This window comes from Protopterus annectens, chromosome 6.part0, assembly GCF_019279795.1.
Source record: "Protopterus annectens isolate FY-2018-M chromosome 6.part0, PAN1.0, whole genome shotgun sequence".
Lineage (NCBI taxonomy): Eukaryota > Metazoa > Chordata > Ceratodontiformes > Protopteridae > Protopterus > Protopterus annectens.
The window spans coordinates 1,608,159,175-1,608,175,547 of NC_056737.1; the positions used below are offsets into that span (position 1 = coordinate 1,608,159,175).

The 16,373-nt window shown below is 39.7% G+C and overlaps 1 protein-coding gene across 6 annotated transcripts in view; it reads right to left on the reverse strand.

Moving 5' to 3' along the window:
• HDAC4 (histone deacetylase 4) overlaps positions 1–16,373 on the reverse strand; it is a 3,124,471-nt gene that overhangs the window by 1,931,939 nt on the left and 1,176,159 nt on the right. For all 6 annotated transcript variants that reach the window (XM_044075061.1, XM_044075057.1, XM_044075060.1 and 3 more), the window contains one exon: positions 12,136–12,286. In XM_044075061.1, coding sequence (XP_043930996.1) covers positions 12,136–12,286 — 151 coding nt within the window. The remainder of the gene's footprint in view (positions 1–12,135; positions 12,287–16,373) is intronic.

A 16,373-nucleotide genomic window follows, 5' to 3' on the forward strand; every position in this document is an offset into this window, starting at 1 on the left:
ACACTTGAACAGATCCCCAGGGCCTTAATGCTTTATTTTTAATATTTTCACTTTATTTCCACCTCAGCAATGTTAGCTATGGCGTTCACCCTACTTAGGTGTTTACTCGTAGACTTATACACATGTTCATTAATATTATGACATGTTTATTTTACACACAAACCTAATGAAGTATTTATCTGGCTGTTGTTTAAATTGTTTCAGTTTATAAGTTGCTAATATTTGTTGAACGAGGTGCATAACATATTTCAAGGAGTGGACTTCATACCCTCCACACCGTGTTTTTTTTTTTTTTTTTGAAAAAAGAAAATGCAGGATGGGGGGGGAAATGGAATCTGGAGAAAACCTAGATTTCGATAGAGGAAGGGATATTGCACTGGACAACAAATGGATATGAAGGCTTTGGAAGTTTGGGGGCCACACTCAAAGAAACAGAAGAAGAAGAGTCCCAGAAATAGCTTCCTACACACTCTAGGTTTTTCCTAATGTTGATCACCAATTTTATCTCCCTTAGATCCGTCAGCCAGCTTTTTGACAGAGGGATAAACTTCAGAAGTAGAAGAATGAGGAAGGGATGAGTCTCCCAAATGGGCAAGGAGAATTCACTTCAGGATGAGCATGACCTGCATCTGTAACAACCAGAGGACCAAAAGCAGTACAGATAGGACACTGTTCATTCAGGTGGGAAGTTCCTAGACAATAAACAAATTTAGTGTGCAAATCCAGATTTATCTTGTGGCCATAGGCCATACATTTTTTGAAGCTGGAGGGTTTGTCAGCCATACTGCAAAAAAGTTTAATCACAGCAAAAAGTACCACAAGCTGAAAACAGTTGTAAAAATGCACCAAATAACAAATAACCTACACTATAAGAAAAAACAATGACAACCTAAATAATCCTAACTGTAAACCTACACTACAGAAAAAAAACACCACAAAAAGAGTGCCAGTGGTGTGAGACAGAGAGAGAGAAAGAAAAACTTTAAAGGTAATGGAGACAAATACAGACAAACATTACTAACAACTAGAAATACCGTAGGTATTCAAAAAACATCACACAAAGAATAGCCCAAGCCTGAACAATGTAAACTGTCTGTCCGAGAAGAGCAACAAATGAGACATGGATAACTACATGGGCAGGAGGGGATTATGGATAAGGATAGGACCCTGAGCTCTGGATCCAAAGTCTAGAGTAGCTTAAGTCAGATCCAGGTAGAATCCAAATACCCAATCATTAAGGAATGGACAGAAAAGACAACAGCAGAACCAATAGGACTAGAACACTAATTAATAAGGGAAAAATCACAATTTGCTTGTGCTTGACTTAAGACATTTTGACATAGAATACAAAGAGTCTACTGGATAAGAAGAAAACGGTGAGAGTCCTAAACGTTGTTAGGAAAAACAGAGCAGAGGTGATACTAATGCAGGGGATGCACTTAACACAGCACAAGTGACAGGAGTTAGTGAGGATGACTTAGATGCAAAGATATTACACTCAAGCACAAGGAAAAAGAGAGGGCTGTTAATTCTGATGGCAAGGGGACTGGAATTCACAAAGAGAAGGATAGAACAAGTAAAAAAGAAAGATATGTCATGATTAAGGGGTACTGGCAAGAGGTAGCAATCACTACTGTAGTGATATGTACATCCTCTAAATCCAGAATTATCAATATTAAGCTGACATTAGGTGAGACAGCATTTTGGCAGGAAATGACATGAGTAATAGGAGACTAAAATGTAACTGGTGCTAGCTGGAATATATCAGTAAGCCTGGAAAGAGAGAGAGACATAATACCATGAGAAGGAAAGTTTCTAGAAAATTTTAAAAATTTGGGTTTCAGGATGTTGCACTACAGCGGGCACAGTCTATACAGTACACTTACCTTGCACGGCAGTACAACAAGTGGTCCAAAATAGGCAGGCTTTACATAAAATAGCATGCACACTGGGTTGCTGGCTGTGAAATGTGTCCTATTTTGATATCTGACCATGTACCTATACAATTAAAAATAACAGGGAAAATCAGAAAATACTAGGACAAACGCTGTTATTTTGCAACTTACTTCCTTAAAAAGATGTCTTTCACTAAGGCAGATGGAGCAAATTCTAGTAGAGATATTGGGTAAGGATACAGCACCAGAGTCTCAGGGATGAGATGCCACTAAAAACTTATTTCGTACTCTAGTCTTGCAAAAGCCAAATGAGATATGGTCAATAAGCACTGCTATATACAAAGAGTCAATCAAAGAACTTCAGACACTGCAGCAAAAACAAATAGAAAACATACAGCAGGATTTTCATGTGCCATTGTTAGAGGCTAGACAAAGTATACAGAACCACACAGACAACTTAAATGAACACAGAGCTAATTAATGGTATATGCTTTGATAATCTCAAGGCATTTAAGATGCTGCCACAAAGGCTTAGACAACAAAACTGATAGAAGGACTAGTAGGTTGAAAAAATAGCGAGACAGGTTAGATAGGAATGGACTAAGATAGAATAATGGAGATATTAGTTGGGTATTATGCTAAATTGTACAGTAGTTACAGTAAGACAGAGGCATATCCTTTCGAAATGAGAAATTATTTATCAAATTTGAAATTACAACACTGGAAAAGAGCCAAGAAATCAGAAGAGTGTCCTTGCTCTCTGCTTGAATGAGACAGTCGTCCAAGTAAGGATATACTTGTATACTTCTTTGTCTGCAAAATGCAATTATTGGTACCAGGCACTTTGTAAAGACCCTGGGCATAGTAGATAAGCCAAAGGGCAGTGCAGATAATTGGTAATGCATTAAGCCAGCCTTGAATCTGATGTATCTTCTGCACGACTGTCTTATTGGGACATGCAGGTATGCCTCTTTTAGGTCTAAAGTCACCAGTCAAGCATTCTTGCCCAGCATGGGCAGAAGCTGATGCAAAGTGAGCATTTTGAATTTTGGAATGTGCAGGTATGCGTTCAAAATCGATAAATCCAGTATTGGCCGGGCAGGCTTGTCCTTTCTGGGTACCAAGAAATGTCTTGAGTAAAAACCTTGTCCTTTTCCCTGTTCTGGTACTGTTCGAATGGCCCCCATATTCATGAGGGACGTAACCTGTTTGTGTGCCTCTGCCCACTGATTTTTTGGCAGATCTGGCCAACCATTTGTCATTGGCAGAGTGTGGAAATGGAATCTGTATCCCTGTGATACGATGTTTAGTACCCACTTGTCCTGGGTTATTAACTGCAAATTTTGAGCAAAAAGTGCTAATTTTCCCCCTATGGGTGCTGCCAAAAGATAAGTGCTTGGTGTAGGCAGAGGGGAAATCATTGGGATTGCTTTCTGTAGGTTTGCGCTTTATCTCCTCCAGATTTGGAGGTGGATGTGCCCTACTGCTTTGACTTGTATGAGTCTTGCGCCTGGTATCTGGAACCCTTAGGGCGTCTGGATTTGCCCCTTTGAGCTCTGTCTGACACAGGAAAGGACCAATTTTTTGTAGGCCACTGTCTACTGAATCTGGGTGGCTGCACTTGTAAGAAGTCTTTAACAGTTTGCATAGACTTTGCTTTGTCTTTCATTTTCTTTAAAACCTCTTCTGCCTTAATACCAAACAGAGAATCATGCTGTAAAGGTGCATCTAGCAATTTAGCTTTAACACGGTCAGGCAAATTTTGTTCCTTTAACCAGGCATGCCTCCTAATCACAGATCCAGTAACTGCGGCCCTGCAGGAGGCCTCTAAAGAATCAAAACCACATTGCAAAGTATGCTTTCCAACTTGTTCAGCTGCATGCAATAATTCCTGCAATTCTTTATTTTCTGCACATTCTGAAATCAACTTCATTTTCTGTTTCAGCAATCCCATAACATGTTGTTGGTACTTAAGCATATGAAATTGACAGTTTAAGGCCTTGATTGCCAAGGTTGCAGATGTATAAACCTTTTTCCCCATCTGTCCAGCGCCCTTGAATCCCTGTCAGAGGGGGTAGGGTTTTTTGCTGTTGAGGCTTTAACTCCCTTTGGACCCTGTGAAATAGTTTCAGGATCAGCAGCAGGGTTTCTAAATAAAAATTTATGCGAGTCAGGGACCCTGTAATATCTGTGAGACTTACTGGGAGTCGGAGGGACGGAGTCAGGCTTGACTCCAAAAACACATCATCCACAATGTCTAAAACAGGGGGAATGGCTAAAGGCTTGTGCTGAGGGAGAAGAAGGAAATCCCTGAGCCTCTTTTTTGATTCTGAGAAGTCTTGACTTTCCTAGTGAAAATGCTCCCTCAAAGTATGCAAGGTTTCTCCAAATGAATAATCTTCAGGAGGAGATGCAGATGGAATAGACTCCTCAGCATCAGAATCCTCATAGGGAGGTATAGATAATTCCTGATCAGAAGAGGAATCAGAAGAAACAGAAACCTTATCTGAAGATTCATAATCAGTGTCTTGCCTAGGCCTCTTATCGGGGGGGGGGGGGGGGGGGGTACTCCTGATTAAGGTAATAAGGTCTTCAGCCATTTTGATCATCTGTTTTTTAGGCATGGAGGCCTGTGCACGTGGCTCATGCGTCAGTTTTTTAGTTTTACAAGTTGCTTTTGTCTTTGGTTTTGCAGCTGTCGTCGGTTTGATGTACAAGTGTTGAGGTCTGAATACACCCTCAGAAGCCGGTGCCTGCTCAGCAGCTCCAGACCCATCCGCGGGAGATACAACTGTCGATCCAATACCTTGAGTATCTTGCAGGATGCCGGACTCCACATGGGTGTCAGTAGAGGCCTGCGACTCGAAGGTAGCGGGTATCAGGGGCTGCAAAGGCGTCTTACTGAGTACCGGCGAACCGGCGACTGGCTTAGGAGAAGCTTCGTCGTCGGTTTTGGATCTTGATTGCCTTTCTCTGTCCTTTTCTTTGCGTTTTTTATGTACTCTGGTAGTCGGATTGCTATCCGACAACATTTCTGGGTCGTTAAATCTATTTCCAAAATACTTTGATGCAAAAATATACCAACACTTAACAGTGCGTTGGTTAAATCTAGCACAAAACCGATAGCCAGGCACATTGTGATCAGGGCCTAGGCAAGGAATACAGTATAAATGGAAATCCTTATGAAGTATTTGCTTCCCACAAGTAATACAATTATTAACTTTTTCTGACATCGGTAAAAAGCAAGAAAAAAGTTTTCCCAACGGGGTACTTAACTTTAGTGAATACTTCGGTTCTGAAACTCAAACTCGAATATTTCAGTAGTCGGCCAACCGGCACTTGCAAAATGCTTCTGCTTCGGGCACCGCACTGCAAAAAAGACTGAAGAAAATGGCGTCAGCTGCATGTTTTATACCCCTGACGTCATGGAAGAGAAGACAGCAACCGATGCAGGACCCAGCAGATTACCCAAATGTAATGACTGCAACAGTGAAACATGAAGAACATCTCAAAGGTCCGACAGTAGTCAGATCCAGAAGAACCCCCAACTGGATCTGGGTCCTGGGGAACTTTCTCATCATTTCAGCTTCATACAGATCTGGCAGACTGCACTGATCACAGAGATGAGGTTGTAGATGGGCGGCAGAAGAATGGTAAAAAGTCCTTTCCTGTAATATTATATATGCCAATACTGTTATAAACAAGTATCAAACACTGCAAATATTTTACAATGAAAATAACTGACATTGGTGCTGTTTTCTGATACTTTTATTCCTTTAAACTAAGTGTTTTCTCAGTTAGATGCCACACTTGAACAGATCCCCAGGGCCTTAATGCTTTATTTTTAATATTTTCACTTTGTTTCCACCTCAGCAATGTTAGCTATGGCGTTCACCCTACTTAGGTGTTTACTCGTAGACTTATACACATGTTCATTAATATTATGACATGTTTATTTTACACACAAACCTAATGAAGTATTTATCTGGTTGTTGTTTAAATTGTTTCAGTTTATAAGTTGCTAATATTTGTTGAATGAGGTGCATAACATATTTCAAGGAGTGGACTTCTTACCCTCCACACCATGTTTTTTTTTTTTGAAAAAAGAAAATGCAGGATGGGGGGAAATGGAATCTGGAGAAAACCTAGATTTCGATAGAGGAAGGGATATTGCACTGGACAACAAACGGATATGAAGGCTTTGGAAGTTTGGGGGCCACACTCAAAGAAGAAGAAGAATTAGAGTCCCAGAAATCACTTCCTACACACTCTAGGTTTTTCCTAATGTTGATCACCAATTTTATCTCCCTTAGATCCGTCAGCCAGCTTTTTGACAGAGGGGGAAGCTTCAGAAGTAGAAGAATGAGGAAGGGATGAGTCTCCCAAATGGGCAAGTAGAATTCACTTCAGGATGAGCATGACCTGCATCTGTAACAACCAGAGGACCAAAAGCAGTACAGATAGGACACTATTCATTCAGGTGGGAAGTTCCTAGACAATAAACAAATTTAGTGTGCAAATCCAAATTTATCTTGTGGCCATAGGCCATACATTTTTTGAAGCTGGAGGGTTTGTCAGCCATACTGCAAAAAAGTTTAATCACAGCAAAAAGTACCACAAGCTGAAAACAGTTGTAAAAATGCACCAAATAACTAATAACCTACACTATAAGAAAAAACAATGACAACCTAAATAATCCTAACTGTAAACCTACACTACAGAAAAAAAACACCACAAAAAGAGTGCCAGTGGTGTGAGACAGAGAGAGAGAAAGAAAAACTTTAAAGGTAATGGAGACAAATACAGACAAACATTGCTAACAACTAGAAATACCGTAGGTATTCAAAAAACATCACACAAAGAATAGCCCAAGCCTGAACAATGTAAACTGTCTGTCCGAGAAGAGCAGCAAATGAGACATGGATAACTACATGGGCAGGAGGGGATTATGGATAAGGATAGGACCCTGAGCTCTGGATCCAAAGTCTAGAGTAGCTTAAGTCAGATCCAGGTAGAATCCAAATACCCAATCATTAAGGAATGGACAGAAATACAACAGCAGAACCAATAGGACTAGAACACTAATTAATAAGGGAAAAATCACAATTTGCTTGTGCTTGACTTAAGAGATTTTGACATGGAATGCAGAGAGTCTACTGGATAAGAAGAAAATGGTGAGAGTCCTAAACGTTGTTAGGAAAAACAGAGCAGAGGTGATACTAATGCAGGGGATGCACTTAACACAGCACAAGTGACAGGAGTTAGTGAGGATGACTCAGATGCAAAGATATTACACTCAAGCACAAGGAAAAAGAGAGGGCTGTTAATTCTGATGGCAAGGGGACTGGGATTCACAAAGAGAAGGATAGAACAAGTAAAAAAAGAAAGATATGTCATGATTAAGGGGTACTGGCAAGAGGTAGCAATCACTACTGTAGTGATATGTACATCCTCTAAATCCAGAATTATCAATATTAAGCTGACATTAGGTGGGACAGCATTTTGGCAGGAAATTACATGAGTAATAGGAGACTAAAACTTAACTGGTGCTAGCTGGAATATATCAGTAAGCCTGGAAAGAGAGAGAGACATAATACCAAGAGAAGAAAAGTTTCTAGAAAATTTTTAAAATTTGGGTTTCAGGATGTTGCACTACAGCGGGCACAGTCTATACAGTACACTTACCTTGCAGGTCAGTACAACAAGTGGTCCAAAATAGGCAGGCTTTACATAAAATAGCATGCACACTGGGTTGCTGGCTGTGAAATGTGTCCTATTTTGATATCTGACCATGTACCTATACAATTAAAAATAACAGGGAAAATCAGAAAATACTAGGACAAACGCTGTTATTTTGCAACTTACTTCCTTAAAAAGATGTCTTTCACTAAGGCAGATGGAGCAAATTCTAGTAGAGATATTGGGTAAGGATACAGCACCAGAGTCTCCGGGATGAGATGCCACTAAAAACTTATTTCGTACTCTAGTCTCGCAAAAGCCAAATGAGATATGGTCAATAAGCACTGCTATATACAAAGAGTCAATCAAAGAACTTCAGACACTGCAGCAAAAACGAATAGAAAACATACAGCAGGATTTTCATGTGCCATTGTTAGAGGCTAGACAAAGTATACAGAACCACACAGACAACTTAAATGAACACAGAGCTAATTAATGGTATATGCTTTGATAATCTCAAGGCATTTAAGATGCTGCCACAAAGGCTTAGACAACAAAAACTGATAGAAGGACTAGTAGGTTGAAAAATAGCGAGACAGGTTAGATAGGAATGGACTAAGATAGAATAATGGAGATATTAGTTGGGTATTATGCTAAATTGTACAGTAGTTACAGTAAGACAGAGGCATATCCTTTCGAAATGAGAAATTATTTATCAAATTTGAAATTACAACACTGGAAAAGAGCCAAGAAAAGATGAAAGTAATAACACACAATGAGATCAAGAAAGCAATAAAACAACAAAAAATGTAGACGATTCACCATTCTGGTGGTGTAGGGAGATAAAGCCCTGAGTATGACCCAGGTGATCCAGTTTTGATTAGCAGCACCGGTGACTCCATCACAACAAGGATAGGCATTACCATCATGGGGTGGGTGGACAGACCTATGGGCATCTACTTTGTCTATTGGTAGAAGAGTATAGGGTAGAGACATGATTGAGCTGTTACGGAGGTGAAGCGATATACTACATGTCTCCAATGCACAACAATCCACCTCCAGCCATAAAATTAAGTTCTCAAATGGAGGGGTGGAAAAAGGGGTATATCATAAGTGAACCCCCCCCATGGGTTTACATAAGTGATGAAGAACCAGATGTCCCTTTCTATGACTGGCCCTAACAACACCTGATCAAATCCGGGGACAGGGGTAAGCAGCTGGTAGACCTGGCGAACAGGTACTGAGGGGGTGCTAGGCCAGTGTAACGAAGTGGCAGTGATAGTGGGAAGCACAAAAAAAAAAAAAAAACCTGGGAAGACTCTAGGGAAAGACTGCATCCCAAGAGAGGTATTTAAAAGTAAGGGTGGATGAAGTAGGTAGAAGATAGTTTAAGATGCTTAATATTTTGCTAGGTGGAGAAATTCCAAGATCAAGGAAGAAGTCCATCCCCAGGAAGGGAAAGGTAGAACAAACCCAAGATCTTATACACTTATTTCTGTCTTGATTCACAATTACAGGATCTTTATGATGATTACGGCAAAGGGACTAGTGAAAATAATACAGGTACTATCCAGTTAGACCAATGAGGGTTGGTAGTATGCAGACAGACCATTAATAACAGGACACAAACACACCAAAGAGACACAGAGAAGAATAAAAATACTGCTAACAGGATTAGATACACAGAAAGCTTTTGATAGAGTTAGTTGGAAGTTTCTGGAATCGACACTTTGAAGTCTTTAACTTCTCAATGGTGTGGACAGACTTGCTTTTTAAGATTTGCAGGGGAGCTGTAGCCCAAATTAAACACTGGGGATTTCTCTCAAATAATTTTTGAATTAACAAGGGAACTACACAGGATTACCTCCTATTGCCCTTGTTATTTTGCCCTGTACCTTGAACCACTGGCAAAAGATATGAGGGGACTTTAACACAAAGAGAGATATCAATGGGGTAGGGAATGAGAGAAAATATTATTATTCGTAGATGATATACTGACATGTGTTACAAGACCCAATAGCGACTTGGATAAAATCTTTGTAAAGCTGCATGAATTTAGTGCATTAGCAGGGTACAGAATCAGACTAAAAACAATGAGGGTAGTAAAAACTTTTCCCTTGCTATGGGGTCACAATGGGCATAAGGCTAAAGCAAAGTACATAGGAAGCAACACAGGAAATGTGAGAAGAAACATATTTATAGAAATTAGCCATGCTAAGAAGATGGAGGATGATACGGATGGACCTACATAATAAAATATAAGTGTACAATAAAATGTTTGTTATCCACTTGATTTTGTAAGTAGGCCAAGCATATTTTTATCAACCACATGAAGAAATTTAGTACAAACTGAAAAAGGCGATGAAGTTCATCTGGGAAGGGAAAGAAAGCAGAGTAAAATGAGAAACGTGAATGACCACGATTTATCAGGGAGGGAGGGATCATCAAGCAACACAGCTACACCTGAAGCAAATGATGCAGTACACTGCCTGCCTATTAACCGAAGCAAAAAGGAATGCAGCTACAGAATTTGGGGAGGGGGGTGGGCTAAAAAATCATGGAGAATGTTAGACTGGAGCCAAAAAAAAGAGAGAAAGTTACGATAAACGGTACATGGTAGCAACCCTGGCACAAGTGTTAGACATGAAAGGTCTGTCAGAATGGAAATAGGAAATTCTTCCCATCACATATACCTTAAGAGGGAAAGTTACTGTGACTTTGAGTTTCAACAATGATACAGTGGAACAGGAGAAACTGAAACCCAAGATTTTGGAAAAAAATTAAAATAGGGAAAGCAGAGGTGGGACAGGAGGAAGCAAAATTAATATTCAATTAATGACATGACTAGCAATTACCATGATTAGGGTTATAACAACAGTTTAGAAGAATATTCAACTCAAAGACACAAAATGGATTTCATTTGGTGGAATTTCTTAGAGAAGTAACAATGGTAAGGAACTGAAAAATCTTTAACAAGCAGAGCGTATGGGGGGTGCTAAAGGAACAAAAACGTGGGGCCGAAGGGGGTATAAGATTACATGGGAAACTACACTGCACAAAGAATATATACAAGAGTTGTGTCAAAATATGTTTGACACCAAAACAATATATAAAAGCTAGGAAATTCAGAAGTTGGGTGGAAATGTCTACACAATATTTTTATACTGATTGTGGACTACAGAAACGGTTTCCATTGGTAGATAAATACTGGGAAGTGTGAAATAGGAGAAAGGGAGAAACAGGAACGCATTTTTGGGATTGCAGGGAATTACAAAATTATAAAAAAGAGTTTGCAAAACAAGTGAGAATGAGATAGGTTTAAATAAGGAAATGATACTCTTAAGCAGGTCAGCAAAGAAAATGTCCCTGCATACAAGAGATACAGCATCCTTAGTTTTTACATCAGCCAAAAAAGGCAATTGCAAGAAAATGGAAATCGAACGATCCACCCAATTGATGATGGTAATACACATTATTGGAAAAATAAAAGAGATGGAATTGAAACCCAAAAACAAGAACATAGGTGGAGTATATGTAAGAAGTGTGAAAGCTGGGACTTGGTAATAATAGCATGTTATAGTATTTAATAAAGACAACAGAAACAGTTGGAAGCCAACTTCTGACACTGGCAATATTTACATAAAACAGCAGCAGTGGCAATGATCTGAAGGGTAATCTGGAAAATGTATGGATCAACTGTAAATGCTTAGGATGGGTGGGGGAGTGGGTTAATAACTCTGGTCAAAAGAGTAGGAAACCTACAAGGTTAGCAATAGGCAAAATAAAGCAAGTAACAGTGATCTGAATAGCTGAATACAGAGTTCAACTGTAGTACAATTCTGGTGTGCTGGGCAAGCTGTTTTTTTTTTTTTTTTTTTTTTGGATTAACTAACTCTTTAGAATGGTTTCAAGATGTAACAGCTGCCATACAGCATAAGAAGTGCACCATACAGGAGGAATGCACTGTTTGTATGATGACCTTACAATGCAATAAAGTTTGTTGAGGGAAAAAAATCACATGGATAAGAGAGAAAAAGAGAGAAAGTTAACTGAACTGCATAGTCCGTCACATCTACTGAATTGCTTTGGTATTACACCAGGAAGACTACTTTTAGGGAGAAGTGGTAAGTCTATCTGCAAACTGCCCTGACCTGTCCACAAAGTTTCTAGAGTACTTTCTATGAACAGACGTAAAAGTACATCCATAACATAGTATAAATATCTACAATCTCCGACAAAGCACACTGTACACAGACTTTGCATATGATGACACCCTAAAATCTTATTAGCACAGTAACAGTGTTTTTGGAAAGTCAAGGAAAAATGTTTAGGTTATATAAGGCTGCCACTGACTGTCCATTTACAAAACCATTTACCTAGGACTACATGTGCCCTTTAGAAACCACTTTTCAAGGTAAATCTAAAAGAAACATCTAGCTAAAGCTTACTAACAGTGCTTTTCACAGGATGGTAAACAGTACAACATCAGAAATGGAACCTCTGGAAGGAACTGTCAGGTACCCACTCAAGTCTTAATGAAACATACACAAAACATGCTCACTTTCTTTTCCTTTTTCCTTGTTCTTCAGCTGCTGTAGTTTCTGCTCTCTCTGCTGTTTCTCCATCTCCTGTTCCTGCCTGTGCTGCTCAAGTTTCCGTTGGTGTTCTAACAACTCTTGTTGGTGCTTAATGGCCAACAGTTCTTGTTGTTGCTGCAGATAAGATAAAAATGTAAAAAAGTCAGCATCTGTCAATTGGGACACAAAAGTGTGACTAAGAAAAGGTTCTGTCTAGCACATCCCTTGTAGAAGTACTTACCAGAATCACCTGACCCAAGTGAAAGTACTTCCTTATAGAGAACATCTACCTCTACTTCACACTGTCCCTCACCTCTTTCTTGTTATGCTCTGTTTCTTCACCTTCCCATTATTACTTAATTCTGAACTTAAAAAAACAGTTAATGCCAAAATTCTACAAAGTATACAAAATGACGGGGTAGTGAGTACACTTGCGTGTGATCTTATTTCAGAAGTACAATGATGGACTTAATAATGAAACAAGAATCACATTACTTAAATTACAATAATTATGCAATTATCAACATATTTATAATGGATCCCACCTCTTACAACTATGAAAATAACATTACAGCTCAATGTTAAAACAAATGATGACAACCACCTCCTTCAAGTTCAAGACAAAGTCTGTAACTTTGATCACACCACTATAAATGCCAAGCATGTAGCCAGCATTTACTCACCCAACAGGTGTCCCCATCACTCTACCAGAGTAGGACACCAATCCTAATCCCCAACCAACTTTCCAGCATCAGACAGATCAGTGATGTCGCAGAGCTCATCCAAAAAAACAGTCCTATACTTCTAGCAAAGTACTCACTTTCTGATACTATTCCCGCACTGCAGCAACAGAAAAAATTTTTCAGTGCTGAATGCTGGCTTACAGAAACACTACTATAGCAATAACCGATGACGTGGGTGTGTTATATTGAAGATTTACCCACTGCGCCTTCATAATTAAACAAAACCAACCATAGGTAAATCTTTAATATACCACATCCAGGAGTCGGTTATTGCCATTATACAATGACATTATGGAAAAAATTACTTTCTTTGTATTTTTGGCTTTTGCCGGTTAGGGGTCACCACAGCGGGACTCAAGTCCGCTAATGATTGGCAGTAGATTTTTATGGTGCCGAGTTGCCAGTCCGATACCCAACCTTCAGCGAAGGCACGCCCATTCATGCATGTCTTTTGGAGGCCACTTGACTGCGGGGAGGACATGCAGACTCCACAAAGAAGGCATTCCAGCCGAGAATCGAACAGGAGAACCTCTTGCTGTGAGGCAACAATGCTACCTCTGTACCACCGCGGCTTAAATAATATCTTTGTATAATGGCTCCGTGGTGTTCTTTCACTTGGATATCCTGATGCTTTTTTTGATGTATTGCACATGCATATGGGACTTACATTCCCACACTTACACAGTACATCAGTGCTTTGGAAAGGAAGCAAAGGAGAAAGGAAGATCTCCGTTGCTCCTTTTTTTTTTTTTTTAAGTTTGAACTTTGGGTACTTTAGGGATACGAGAGACACAGGATGGAGAAAATACATGGAAAATCAGGTACATTTCTTTACTTTTGAATAACTTGCCTGATTCTCCTAGTATTTTCTCCATCCCGTCTTTCTCTCGTACCGCTATAAAATAATATTGAAACCTATCACTAATAGTGAAAGCCTATAATACAAAAAGTACGCAGCTAAAACGTGCAGTTTTGTTGGAGTTCTGTAATATGTCAAGGGACTGGGAGGATAACATCATAGAACAGGAACAGAAAAACATTTCACAAGAGCCGACTTGTCAGTTGTCGTTATTATACTTTCCAGTTAATAAAATAAAAAATTAAATGTGCCTCATCAGGATAGCCTCTGTGATTGGAACTGACTACTCTATAGAACCTCCATTACTTTCAGCAGACTCATTTACAGCATCAGACTCATTTACAGCATCAGCATCAACCAAATCGCCTGATAAAGTCTGGATTCTAATGTTGTTATTATTACTATTATTATTTTTTATGGTGAAGAAAACTTAAAACATTATTAATGGAAGAAAATCTGGGTGACTGGACCTTTTCCCATTGGTATATGCTTGATTTACAATGGGCACATTGGTTGGGATGACCAATCAGCGTGTTCATCTTTGAATGTTAATGGCCAGTCATTGTATAATGTGCAGAATCTAACATCGGGAAGGATGGACATATAAATAAGAGGCATATTTCCTTTTTATTTTATTTGCTTTCAAATATTATTTGGTGCACTGCAACATACAGCAACGTGAACATGATTATTTTAAAAAAGTTATTTTGTGATACCTAAAAGTTGCTATATCTTGAGTCCTTAATTTGGGTTTGTATAGGTTATAATCCCAGGCACTCCACTCTCCCGCACACCACAAATGAGCAGGCAACATTAGCTCATTTCCCTCATTAGCCCTTCCACAGTCTATCAGCCACGAATTGTGTGGGATGGTCCAAAATGTCTTTGCCTATGAAGCTGAAGCTAGGGTTTTCCTGTTAGAAATACTGCAGTAGCTGGTTAAAAATACTAGTATACTAATTTCAACCCCTTCCAATGGCCTAAGAGTCACGGTGCACAACAGAATTCAGTAAGATTTTTTTTTTTTGCAGTCTGTTCTGACGCAAAAATCATGAAGTAGAGGACAACAGTCAACTTGAGTTTGGGCAGGTAATGTACAAGGGCAGCACAATAAGCAGTAGTCCTCTGCAGATGTGTACCCACTGTCATACTAGCAGAGTAACGTCTTTACAGTACAGTCCAATCAGAATAATATCAAGTAAGTTGTACTCACAGCACTGCCACCACAGAGGAGTTTGCACTACTGGTAATAAAGGGCTACTACTCTGAAACGATGCTGAATGCCACTGACACTGAGGAATGTGCTTAAGGAAGATCTTGTACAACTGTGCAGTAGCTGAAGGAGCTCAAGTTTACATGAACTCACTCAACAAAGATGCTTTTTCCTCTACAGTTAACCTCTTTAAAATTCCCCCAATTCAAGGCTAGGGCACTCTGGAGGTAGAGTGCTTGTTGTGGTTACCTGTTCATAAAAGAATCAGGTCATTAGAGCTACAGATACACTGTGGAACCAAGAAAGGTTTAGCATCAAGCCTTTTAATAGCACACTGCATGACCTCTGGTGTTTGATTAATGTCTGAGAAGCTGTGATGCTGCTCTATGTGCCTGGTTAGTCCTGCACAGCTGCCATGTTTTAACTGCTGCTGTTCCCGATTCTTGTTTTGCTATATTTGTGTCATACGAGTATGTTAATTACATGTACCTGTCTGCCAACCGATACTATTACTCCACGGGTAAGTGAGATGGTACTCACAAATAATTTAGCTGTCTGCTTGGCATATTATTATTATTATTATTATTTTTATGTGCATTAGTAAAAGTAGTACCTGCCAAGAAAGGCACTGAGCCTTGTGGAACCCTACTACTGACTAGCCTCTTTGTGGAGGTAAACTCCCCTACCCTAACTAAAACAGTTGTATTTCCTATTCAGAACATTTTAATAGAATATTGTTGTTCTCTAATAATACCCATTTGTTAACCAGACAAGTTCACTGGATGCACAGTTTATTTACACAGACAACCAGACAGAAATGTCTAGTTAAGTGAGGCAAATGAGAAATGAGGTACTCAAATCAAGTACTAGAGGAACTGCAGTTCACAGTCTTAACCCTCAATGCATACTATATGCTTTCTGTCCCCCCTCCTGCCTGCTGACCGTCAGGCCTCTGCAATCAATCAGTCTATTTATTCTCCACAGGATGAAAAATATTCATGGAAGCTGTCATTTACGCAGCTATCAGTTTTCTTCTGAGTCCCTAACCCCAAACCTTGGTGCCTGACCTGGGAACTCATGTCACCACAAGGGTCTAGTATGTTCTTCCTCAGAATGAGTGCACCTACCAATGTGCTAATGAATGCTGCTATTACCAGCTTGGTAAACCAAGACCACATTTCTGGTTATGGCTGTTTTGCCTGTAAACACCTCTACCTGCATGCAACACAACAGCCACTGGACCACAAGTCCCTCCTCTCTTAGTAGGTGAGGCAAGATATGCCTCTCACCCACATGCTACCCTGCTTCTCTTTCCCGGTATCCATGCTGTTGATGTTATGCACGTTATGAGGTTCACCATACGTCTCTCTCTCTCTCTCTCTCAAACAGCTGGGTTTGGCACATGGA